Here is a 12949-nt window from a genome sequence, read left to right on the forward strand (position 1 = left end):
GTGGTGCTGGCAACATCTGAGGCACACTGAGAACTCAGCAATCAGTGATGGTACTTACTGGTGGTCTTTCCTGTCAGGGAAGTGATGCTCAGTCTCCGGGCCGAGGTGGGCGATTTCTGCTGCGGCGGAGTCCGACACTGCTTTACCAGATCCTCATCTGCCACCGAGGTCATCAGCTCCCCGATAAGGATTCTCTCCAGGCTTCCATCATCAATGCCTTTCCCCAACCACCGCCCGCATGGGAACCTTGTAGGTCAGAAAAACAACTTCTCCATCACCAGTACTTTACTCGTTTGAATCAGAATTTTTAAAATGGCATCTTAGCTGAAGCCCATCATTTTAGTGCCTGTGGGTGTTTTTAAATTTTAATTTTAAAATTTCAAACATACAGAAAAGCAGAGAGGATCATATAACAGACACCTCTATTCTTATCACCTGACTTAATATTTTGCGATATGCTTTGTTTTTATTTTGTGTTGAAGTATTTTTATTTATTTATTTATTTATTTATTTATTTATTTATTTATTTTTTAAAGATCTTTTTAATTTATTTATTCGACAGAGATAGAGACAGCCAGCAAGAGAGGGAACACAAGCAGGGGGAGTGGGAGAGGAAGAAGCAGGCTCATAGCAGAAGAGCCTGATGCAGGGCTTGATCCCAGATCGCCAGGATCACGCCCTGAGCCGAAGGCAGATGCTTAACCGCTGTGCCACCCAGGCACCCCTATTTTATTTTTTTTTTTAAAGATTTTATTTATTTATTCAACAGAGACAGAGACAGCCAGCGAGAGAGGGAACACAAGCAGGGGGAGTGGGAGAGGAAGAAGCAGGCTCACAGCGGAGGAGCCTGATGTGGGGCTCGATCCCATAACGCCAGGATCACACCCTGAGCCAAAGGCAGACGCTTAACCGTTGTGCCACCCAGGCGCCCCTGAAGTATTTTAAAGTACACTGCACACATCAGGACATTTTACCCCTAAAAACACTTCTGTATGAATCTCTGAAAAATAAAGACATTCGTTCTTATATAGCCAGAAATTATCACATTCAACAAAATTAAAATGATTTAATATTTTCTCATACCTAGTCTTTATTAAAATACTGTGGTTAGTTCTTCTTTTTTTAAAGATTTTATTTATTTGAGAGAAAGAGAGAGAGCTAGGGAGAAAGAGCACAAGGAGCGGTGTGGGGAGGGGGAGAAGACTCCCCGCTGAGCACAGAGCCGGATAAGGAGCCAGATGCAAGACTCCATCCCGGGACCCTGGGATCGTGACCTGAGCCAAAAGCAGATGCTTAACCGACTGAGCCACCCAGCGCCCCTGTGGTTAGTTCTTCTGACAAGAATATTTTCAAACTAGAAGTTAACGTGGGAGTTGAGTTATAGGAGAAAAGAGGAGAATGTTTCCAAAGAGGAGTGCCAGCTGTAACCAGTAGAGTCCAAAAGATCCTTTCCTCCTACTAAATTAATTACTTCAAGCTTCTTTTTTTTAAAAATCAGAGTTATCGGGGCCGCCTGGGTGGCTCAGTCGTTAAGTGTCTGCTTTCGGCTCAGGGCATGATCCCAGGGTCCCGGGATTGAGCCCCATGTCAGGCTCCATGCTCTACTGGGAGTCTGCTTCTTCCTCTCCCACTCCCCCTGCTTGTGTTCCCTCTCTCACTGGCTGTCTCTCTCTGTCAAATAAATAAATAAAATCTTAAAAAAAAAATCAGAGTTATATCAATCTTTTCCAACACTTGTGGACTAAGCATTAATAGCAAACACAATCAATTTTTTAAAAGTTTTTTTGGGGGCAATTTTGTATTACATAAAAAGTAATACCAAGGGGAGCCTGGGTGGCTCAGCTGGTTAAGCGTCTGCCTTCAGCTCAGGTCATGATCCTGGGGTTCTGGGATCGAGCCCCACGTCAGGCTCCCTGTTTGGTGGGGAACCTGCCTCCCCTTCTTCCTCTGTAGTTCCCCACTCTACTCATGTTGTCTCTTGCTTGCTCTGCTCTCACTCTCTCAAATAAAAAAATCTAAAAAAAAAAAAAAAGTAAAACTAAACAACTCCAAAACCTAAACTAAAATTCAGAGGGCAGTGAGAAAAGCTTTAGAAAGAAAACAATTCTTTTTTTAAAGTTTATTTTTTTTTAGTAATCTCTATACCCAACGTGGGGCTCAAACTTACGACTCTGAGATCAAGAGTCTCACACTCTGCCAGCTAAGGCGCACCAGAAGAAAACAATTCTTAAACCTTTTCTTGTCTAAAGAGTCTCAAAGAAAGAATTCTGAGCTCCCAAGGATATTTACTTACCTGTATGTATGTCCTGTAATCTCATTTCTGACCATGACACAATCCACTAGCCATTTGGCTAATAGTCCTGAGTTATCGTGACCAATCTGAACAGTGGTCAGCTTCCCCAAGTTCTGGCACTGTAGGGACAGGACCACAGGTTATTCAGAGCCTGATGCCACTCCCACTACCTCTTAGCTTTAGTGGTGGCACTTTGGTTCCATCCAATTTAACAACTGCAGAGGACCCATCCTGCATAAATGCCCTGCTTTGTACTGGAGAAATATATTCACATCTAATATAGTCCATCTAATGAGACCGGACACATACATACGGAGGAGACTGTACTAGGTGTTAGAGATATAAACAAGTACTAGAAAAACACTGGAAAAGGAAAAATTACTTCTAACTAGGGAACCCAGTTAGATGAGGAGAATTTCAAGTGGCAAAAGGATGCTATTTAGATTCAGTTACAGTGAGGTCAGGAAAATAACCACAGATATAAAAAAATCACTGACACAGCTGTTTTTCTGTTTCTAATAAAACGCTAAGGCAGAACTGACCTCAAACCTCATCTTCTAGAAGTCTTTGAAGCTACCATAAAAAAAGTATAATTATCAATGTCCTTCCTGGTCGTTGGTGGACAAGTACAAAAGAAAGCAATGATAAAACGAATAGTTAAAAAAAAAAGTCAATTAAATTCTGACTTTTAAATTCTGATAAAATATCACAGAATCCCCAACTGACTATGTATGGCTGGGAACATCAGAGCTATGAGTTCTTAAAGCCCTTGACTTCTTCCTATCAAGGTGAGAAGGCATCATAGCCATCCAGGTGAGGGAGGATGGCCTCCTGAATTAGCTGTGGCAGGAAAGATGGAAAGAAGTAGGCAGAAATGACAGAGAGTCTGGAAACAGCAATGATGGGACTTATAATAGAGTTTATGTTCCACACTTTCGAGTCAAAGAAAAGCCATGGGTTTTAATCTTTTATATATAATGAGCCCATTAGATAAATAGGGCTAAAACAGGCTCTTGTGTGTGTTATGACTGAGTGGAAACTGCTATTCCTAGACCCCAAGGTACAAGAGAACAGGACATTCAGTTAGTACTACTTCCCTCTTGAAACGCGAGCAGGTGGTTCCCTTCCTCCTGCATGCCAGCCTGCAGGGGGGCTCAAAGACAGGGGACTATTTCACCAGGTGAAACCTGAAAACTGACTACGAGATTGAAAGGTATTTTTATAGAATCACTCTATAAATGTCGCCATGTGGTTTAAAAGCCGTAAGCATGGATGTCAGCTCTCCTGCCCTTTTGTCCAGGTTCAGGCAGGGAGCACTGTACAGTAAGAAAGAGAACCACTGTGGGAAAAGCATTTCCCTGAAAGTCCCTTTTGCCTGGGTCTGTGCTAGGCACTGGCAATCATGGAATAGGACCTAGCAAAGCCCAAAAGTATTCCATTGCAAGTAGAAAAACAGAGCTTAATAATTAAAATTATAGCAATAAAAATACAAAACAAATAACTGTGTTTATGACTTGAGGTGTATACTCACAAAAATGATCCTGGACGCTTGAGTACTCTTTTATATTATTTGATTTGAGGAAAAATGAAAAAGTAAAACTGGAATCCTTGTGTAGAACTATGTATGATATTTTCTGCTAAGAAAGGTATTAGCTGAACCTACCTCAAAAGTCATTTCGAGAAGGTTTTTGGGAATCTGCATGACTCCCGTGTCTCCTAGCTCTCCCGATACACAGATCCAGGGGTTCGATGTGATGATTGCATTGCTCAGCTTTTTGATGGGGATGATCACTGACCTATATGGAATCACTGAAAGAACAATGCTGAAATTAATTAAAAATCACAATAACATTCTCCTGATAATAAGGGCAATATATATTAATGGCTCTGTTGGCTTTCACAGATAGTTTGCTTGTTATAGATCAAGATGTACTTAAACAAAAAGATAGGATCACCTCTTCCAGTCTAGAAAGATGAGGTCCAGTTTATAAATCACAAGTCCCAACACTTGTGATGGCTTCCATGGCGTGTATATCACCAGGTATGCCTGGCGTGCAGAGTATCACCATGGTGATATACATAACCTCTACATTTACAAAAAAACAATCCCAGCCTTAACATCAGAACTGACTGCTATATAGAATTTTCATTGTTTTAACGTTTTAAATTTTGTTCTAAAATCAAGTATACAAATGAGCATGGTTCCTGATACGGTTTCATATGTAAAAGGGGGTGAATGACTTCTTGGACACTATCCCCTTGTCGCTAATCTTCTCGGGCAATGTTTCAGAACGTTCCTATCACAATTTTACAGCACGTTACGCAAAGCCAAGAGTAATAAACAATGCCATTCTGGACCTAACATAAAGTCTATAAACCACAATTTGGAAAGCTATTGAGGCCACTCAGGTACAAGAGGAGCCTTGGGGAAAGAATCAAGACGTAGAAAGAAATCTGTGTGTAACGTTTTCCTTCTGAAGGCTCTTCAAACGGCACACCGCTAGATGTCACTGTCCTATCACTGTCTTTTGCCCAAAAGGCTAATTAGACGTTGCACACTCACTCCATTCTCTTTTAAAAACAGGGATAGCTCAAACACACTGGTGCATTTTTATCTCTCAGAGTCATGCTTCTTTTTGTTTTTTTGTTAAAGCAGGGTAGAATCAATTTTTGTTGGTATCCTTGGGATTTCTGCTCCTTTAGTCATAAGAACGGGTATCCGAAGCCCTCTTTGAAAGATCTACACATATATTGCACAAGGCGCCCAGATACAACCTCAGAAAATGAGATCATGGTTCAATGCACTCTTAGATGAAGAAAGTGAAAGGGATAAATGGTTCATTTCCCTAATTTTACGTAAACGACTTTCTTTATGTTGGGTGAATAACCTCCCTTTCTGTCTTTTCATTTTGGCTGAAGGAAAGGAAAATGTCAGAGGAAAGGCCATACTTTCATGGTTTAGTAAACAGCAGAATCAAATGGGTTTTGAAACTGAAAGCAGAAGAGGTTAGTGCAAGACATTATTTTAGGTGCCAGAGGCTCCTCTCATTCCTTTCACTGAGAGGGTTAGAAAAGCTACAAAAAAAAAAAAAAAAAAAAAAGAGGGTTTAGGGTCAGCAGTTCCGTGGCTGCAAAGGGACCACAGATACACAACAGTGATTACATAAAGTATAAAAGGATTAATATTATTAAACTTAAAATATTTTTTTCATGAAGCTCTCAATTCCTCGAACAGTTACTTACATGAAATCTACAGATAAAAGTAGGATCTTAGGAGTCCTAGCTACCTCTATTTCTTCTCTTTTAAAACTGTACATAACATCTTAGCTTCTTTTTTTTAAAAAAAGATTTATTTATTATTTGAGAGAAAGAGAGAGAGAGAGAGAGAGAGAGGGGATGGTGGGGGAGGGGCAGAGGGAGAGGGAGAGAATCTCGAGCAGACTCCCCACTGAGTGGGGAGCCCAACACAGGGCTTGATGTCACAACCCTGAGATCATGACCTGAGCTGCAATCAAGAGCTGGGCACTTACCCGACTGAGCCACCCAGGTGCCCCCAACACCTTAGCTTCTTCCACAGGAATGTACTAAACTGACAGTTTACATACTAACGGATAGCTGACAGATACTACCGCTTGGCCCAATACCCAGTTCAGCTCCATTTTTCCTTGTCTGCTTCTACCAGAGCCTAGAAAGCCAAAACCTACAAATTTTGGCCAGTGAAATGTTATATTTACTGGGATTTCTTAGAAAATCCTGTTTTTCTAGCACAGGTTCTGCCCTTTCCTCCTTGGCACTCCTTCCTTCTTCCTGCTAGAAGGTGGACTGAGAATACCATCTTGTGACCATGAGGTAATCACATACTGACGACTATCTAGGAAGAGAGGGACAAAGACCCCGGGTCCATGAACGTACTATGGAATATCTTGAAACTTCTCATTATATAAGAAATATGAAACACCTATTTGTTTAAAGCACTGTTTTCCAAGTTTCTGATTCTTGCAGCAAAACACAATTCTTAACTGATACAAGTAAAAATTCTCCAAAGTGGGGAAGGGGAGCCGCTGTACATAAGAATCGGTACCGATGAATGGAATAAATACTATAATTTGACTTTCTATCAAAAACACATCTCCGGTCAGCATTTCCTCCTACTCTACAGACATACATTTTTCAGTAAGGTTTTGAAGTCTTTCTGAATCATTAAAGTGTAATGATGTTCACAGTTCTATACGTTTATTATGGTATGCTGAATTTAAAAATTTTATGTATTTTACATAAGATACTGGACCATTTATTTAATTTTTTTTTTTTTTTAAGTAAGCTTTAGGCCCAACATGGGGCTTGAACTCATGACCCTGCGATCAAAAGTCACATGCTCCACTGACTGAGCCAGTCAGGCATCCCTAATGAAACATTCTTTTTAACATCCATCTCATTTCCTACTGCAGACTGGGCTTCATGGGAAGCAGATGAAGTCAGAAGTCAACATGCAAGATGTTGCTCCTGGGATCACCACGTGGCTGAGAGAGAAGCTGAGCTGTGATGCAGTCACAGTGATCCCACAGTGAAGTTCTGAACAGCCCTATGATAATCCTAGGATGCTGGCTGGCCCTGCTAAGAGGGATCACCTTGGGGGGTGGTGGGGAAGGGTAGTTTGTTCTGGTGAGGCACTTCCCACAGGGGCTGACAGCTGACGGCTGCTTTCCCGCAACACTCCCAGCTGCTGGGGTACAACCTTCATTCCTAAATAGAGGTCTGGGGCCCGCCTCACTCCCAAATAGTGTCTATCTCGCTGTATTATAGTATACTTCAATTTTAAAAATATAAACTCTTATTCCATTAGTCGCCTGAGCAACTCTTCACTTAATAGCCAGTTCTCCAGACTTACTGATAGTGGTGAACACACTGGTGAAGCAGAAGTAGTCAACCGCATTGAGGGAAAGAAGATGGTAAAGAAACTGCTCTCTTTCTTCTTCACAGCGTAGAAAAGCATAACGCTTATAAAGCTTCCTAGGATTGGGTAAGACAAGCACAAAATAATAGTATATTTTTCATGCTTTTCGTAATGTCTTGCACTAAAAATAAACACCTTCACTTAGTCAAAGCCAAATACTTTAATTTTACTTTTAGGACTCAGTCCTAAGAATGTAATACGAAATACGGGCAAGGTTTAATCACAGATGTCCACTAAAATGTTATTTGTAAAAGGAAAAGTATATCATGGTATACGCATACATCGAAATACTATGTGAGCATTGAAAATAAAGTTTAAAAAGTTTTTAACAACAACGAAACTACTAAAAATAATAAGTAATTTTTATTAAGCACTTACATTTAAGCACTTTTCCAAGTGTTTTATAGTTATTAATACTTTTAATCCTCATGATTACCCTATGAAGTAAGTCTACTAGCATTCAAAAAGTAAATAGTAAAGGCAGTATGTGAACAAAGGCATTCAGTCTTCAGAGCTTAAACTCTTATGATATACTGAAATGTTTATAATACACTAAGCTAAAAAAACGATGATACTACTGGGGAGTCTGGACGGCTCAGTTGGAAGAGCACGCAACTCTTGATCTTGGGGTTGTGCGTTTGAGCCCCAAGTTGGGTGTAGAGATTACTTAAAAATAAAATATTAAAAAAAAAAAAAGGATGATACTGAATTGTAAATACAGTATAACCTTAACTAAGAGAGTATGCATAGAAAAAGTAAGTAAAAAGTAAAAGAAAGTATAGAAAACATGTGAAATAATTGGTATTTATCTTTATGTAGTGGGATTTTTTTTTTAAAAGCTGTACACCCAACATGGGGCTCGAACTCGTGACCCAAGATCAAGGGTTGCATGCTCTACCAACTGAGCCAACCCGGTGTGCAACTACATCTGTGTATGTACGTACATATGTATTTATAAAACTCTGTGCGACATATGGGGCTTGAACTCATGACCCTGAGATCAAGAGTCACACGGCTCTACTTACAAAGCCAGCCAGGCACCCCCAGGCACCCAACCTTTATGTAGCACTTTATGTACTTCGGCCACAGTGGCCATGAATGATTTATAATGGGCAGCAATGGGTAAGGACAGCTAGTTTCAGAGAACAAGATTAGGTTCACAGGCTATACCTCACTTTGCATTCTTTATCAAACCTACTCTTTGGACATTAAGACTCATCTTAAAATGCTCCAGGGGGTAAGTAGCCCAATGATGATGTGTACAAATGCAAAACTACAAAAAGCATTGCTATCAAGATGAGATTCCAACACAGGGCCGAGTTTGAGATCTTTGTTGAATTTTTTGCCTAGCTTTGCTCTAGAGACCTAAGTCCTCAGACTTTAAATTAGCTCTAACAATATATATTACATAGATGATGCATTTTAGCTAAGAGGGTTTCTTGATGGAGTAAAGGGAAACCTTTTAAAAGAGTTAACAATTAAGTAACATGCACTTGATTGCTTTCCTGGCTCTGAACTATTGGATGTAAGCACTGGCAAGACTCTCAGAAAAAACCTGTTAATGCAGACTTTTTTTTTTTTTTTTTTTTGCTACTTCAGGTTTTTTTTTTTTTTTTTTAAAGATTTTATTTATTCATTTGACAGAGACAGAGGCAGCCAGCGAGAGAGAGAACACAAGCAGGGGGAGTGGGAGAGGAAGAAGCAGGCTCCCAGCGGAGGAGCCTGACGTGGGGCTCGATCCCAGAACGCCGGGATCACGCCCTGAGCCGAAGGCAGACGCTTAACGACTGAGCCACCCAGGCGCCCCTACTTCAGGTTTTGTAGTGATCTTTACAATATGATATAAGGTTTACATAAATTCAACCTATCTTTTGGATGTTACTGTCAGCCTGTGTGGACTAGTTAGCTTTTTTTTCTGGTTGAGAACAGAGCAACTTGGCCTTTGGCTGCCAAGTCTGGTGTATCCTCCCAGGTAAAATCAAATACTACGTCAAACCACGGAGCTTCCAAAGCACATGCCTGTTAGAAAGGAAGAACACAGTGCATAGGAATCAGCAGTTCACGCTGAAGAAGCCAGTCTGCCAGCTTATGCAGTCTGCTTTGCAGACACACAGGTCACAGCAGCAGAAATGTCTAAGAGGCTGTCTCTTACTTGGTGAGCAGCTGGTTGGAGAGCAACTGCTTGAGATGCTGGGACAAGAGCTTCTTTTCTAGAGATAGTCTTATCCACGCTCGAGCTCGTCCGACGTCCGTCTTGATCTCACTCATGTTCTGAATATGCCTACAGAACAGGAGCAACAGCAAAGATGTAGATCCTAAGAATAACCTTGAGCTGGAAAAGAACTAAAGCATTACAGCACTTTGCACAGAACACTTCCTTCATACTTAGAAGTGTGAATGGGTAATACGCACTTTATGTTGACTGAACCGTTCAAAGGTTCCATCTGAATCATGAATTCAGTCCCACATCAGAATCACCATTACAACACATGCACACAGGCAACACCCTCAGATAAAGCAGTTAACACTTGCTTATTCTTTCATTCTTGTTCTTCAGCCTCATGGTTACCTACAACCTGGTGGCTGGTTATGCCTGACCCTCAGGAAAATAAAAGTAATAAAACACGCTGAATATTTAAGTTTTGTTTTTTTTTTAAAGATTTTATTTATTTATTCGACAGAGATAGAGACAGCCAGCGAGAGAGGGAACACAAGCAGGGGGGAGTGGGAGAGGAAGAAGCAGGCTCACAGTGGAGGAGCCTGATGTGGGGCTCGATCCCATAACGCCAGGATCATGCCCTGAGCTGAAGGCAGACGCTTAACCGCTGTGCCACCCAGGCGCCCTAAGTTTTTATTCAAAATAATTGGTCTAGTTTGACTATCTGTCACAACTTTAATCCACTGAATTATTTTTCAAATAGTTTCTGGACAACATATGAAAAATATGAAATCTTACTTTCCATGGCACTTGAAGATTGTCTTTTTTTTTTTCTACTTGTAAATTGAAAATTCTTAAGCATTTAAAAGACTCTGAAAATTGTGTGGCCACAAAAGAAATCATATGGCCAAACCCCAACAGAATGTTACATGTATGTATAGATTAATATTCAGTGTAAAAGTCAGTGCTATACCCAGAAGGACTGAGTTTATCTTACCTTTTTTTTTTTTTTTTTAAGATTTTATTTATTTATCTTAGAGAGAAAGCGTGAGCACGCACATGAGCACAAGCAGGGGGAGCCGCAGGCAGAGGGAAAGGGAGAAAGAAGCAGACTCCCCGCCTAGCAGAGAGCCCAACATGGGGCTGGATCCCAGGACCCTGGGATCATGACCAAGCCAAAGGCAGACACTTAACCTGTTGAGCCACCCAGGCACCCCCGAGTTTATCTTCCTAAATGATCTTTCCCCTATTGGGCAGGAAGGGCAAGCCTAAGGAGCAGGGTAATTATAAAGCCACCACAGTGAGTCACTAAAAAGTCTTTGTGATTGTGACCCACCACCCCTTCCTCTAATTTTTTTTTTTTTAATGTCCAGAATGACTCATCCTAGCTGTAATAAATATTACAACGAACTCTTTTCTCTAATGATTCTAAGAATTCAGAATAAGGAATATCCTCCCTGTAAAATACAGACATATTCTCTTCCTTTTAAAACATATTTTATTTTTAAGTAATCTCTACATCCAACCTGGGACTCAAACTCATAACCCTGAGATCAAGAGTCGCATGCCTCACCAACAGAGCCAGCTATACGCCCCTCTCTCTTTTATCCTTCCCCTTTCCCTTTCTCCTTCCCTTCCTCTCTTAATCCCTGGGTCTGAAGATTTAGGCCCTCAAGCGTCAGTGCTGATATGTGATCAAAGACTCTTGATAAACGAGATGTAAAGCACTGTATCACACTACAGACACACTGATGAGGTGGCTTAAAAACAAGGCAGAATGAGGAGCTAAAAGAAAATTCTGTTGCCATTTTTGTAGAGCTTATCCAATCTCACCTCATTTCTAAGAATTTTTTCAATTTATGACACACTGATTTTATCTTTAAAGGGCTCATACTAGCATACATGGTCATGATCGGAGAAAGCTGTTGTCAGGCAAGCTGCCTCTTAGACCCTGGTTCTTACTGATGGTGCTGGAAGTGGGGGGACACTTGATAACCCAACCTGGCACCTCCAGCATGAGCCTATGAAGCAGCACTGGCTCTTCCTCTCCCTGCTGACATTTCCCAAATGATGACATAGCTGACTAAAAGCAACGAAGGGACAATGCTCAGGCATTTACCACGTAAGAGTTCAACGGTATTTATAAGGTACCTGTGAGTGCAGTGCCAAGTCAGAGCTCACATAATTGAGGAATACCAAGTTGATTCCAAGCGTATTCACTGAAAATGAAGGTATACTAGCTCTGATAAGCATTAATGTTGTATAATCTTTTCCTCAGTATTCTTTCTACTCTAAAACAGTAAAATCGGGGCATGGGCGGCTCGGTTGGGTGAACATCTGACTCTTGATTTCGGCTCGGGTCATGATCTTAGGTCCTGAGATCGAGCCCTGTGTTGGCTCTGCGCTGGCTGGGTATGAAGCCTGTTTAGGATTCTCTCTCTCCCTCTGTCCCTCCCCCTTACCTCTCTCTCCCTCAAAATAAATAAGTAAATAAATAAAAAAATTAAAAAACAAAAACAAAAACAAAAACCCACCAGTAAAACCTACTGAAATAAGCTTTATGTTGGCCTTAAGCAAGTTATCTGAAGACATGGTAGGTAAGAATGACAAAGTGAAAAATAATTATAATTTGAAAAAATAATCTATATTTAAGAAAAATGAGGACTGGAATACATAACGTGCAGTCTATGTTAGGTAGCAATCAGCATTCCCATTATAAAATTACTTACACTAGGTTTTTTTTTTTTTTTTTTTTTTTGGAAAGAGGAATGGGAGTTGGGAGATGAGGCCTCCAGACTCTTTTCCTCAAGCTCATCTGATTCCCTGGCTCCAGGAAAGTAACTATCTAAAATACTGGCTCCTGAATATAATTCCTTTGTTCCAGAACCTTCAAAAACTCACAGGATACAGTCTGAACTGTGCAGGCTCACATTTAAGACTCACTACCCCTCAGCCTCAACATATCTTCCTATTTAAAAAAATTCTATTCCAGACAGCTGACTCATAAGACTTTGCATTCCATTACCTGAAGTACTTTCTTCTCATTTCCCTATTTGATTCTATTCGTGTCTGAGATCTCAGCTTCTTCTAAACACTTTTCCATGACCACGACAGCCTTCCATGACCTCTTCGATTTACGAAATCCTATAGTCTAATCTGAATCGGCCATGTACTGCTCATCACTTTTATCATTCTCTCTTGGCATACATTTTTCTCAGCTTGTAAAAGCTCCCTGGGAAAAGCAGTCTACTATTCCTTAGCAGCCCTGCAGCCTTCTTTGTACCCTATAGGGCTTAGCACATAACAGGAGCTCAAAAACTCTGTTGCTTTGTAAATCTCTATCTAACTTTATGCTTTAAAACAATTTTTATTTGTTGTGTTATTTATTTTTTTTTAAAGATTTTATTTATTTATTCGACAGAGATAGAGACAGCCAGCGAGAGAGGGAACACAAGCAGGGAGAGTGGGAGAGGAAGAAGCAGGCTCACAGGGAGGAGCCTGATGTGGGGCTCGATCCCAGAACGCCGGGACCACGCCCTGAGCC

The 12949-nt window shown here is 40.8% G+C and overlaps 1 protein-coding gene across 1 annotated transcript in view; it reads right to left on the reverse strand.

Annotated features, from left to right (window-relative positions):
- DENND5B (DENN domain containing 5B) overlaps positions 1-12949 on the reverse strand; it is a 181963-nt gene that overhangs the window by 6375 nt on the left and 162639 nt on the right. The window contains exons 13-17 of the mRNA XM_040642308.1: positions 9400-9528; positions 7182-7303; positions 3957-4102; positions 2294-2412; positions 59-246 (exon numbers count right to left, since the gene is read on the reverse strand). Coding sequence (XP_040498242.1) covers positions 59-246; positions 2294-2412; positions 3957-4102; positions 7182-7303; positions 9400-9528 — 704 coding nt within the window. The remainder of the gene's footprint in view (positions 1-58; positions 247-2293; positions 2413-3956; positions 4103-7181; positions 7304-9399; positions 9529-12949) is intronic.

The sequence above is a fragment of the Ursus maritimus genome, unplaced genomic scaffold, assembly GCF_017311325.1.
Source record: "Ursus maritimus isolate PB19 unplaced genomic scaffold, ASM1731132v1 scaffold_26, whole genome shotgun sequence".
NCBI lineage: Eukaryota > Metazoa > Chordata > Mammalia > Carnivora > Ursidae > Ursus > Ursus maritimus.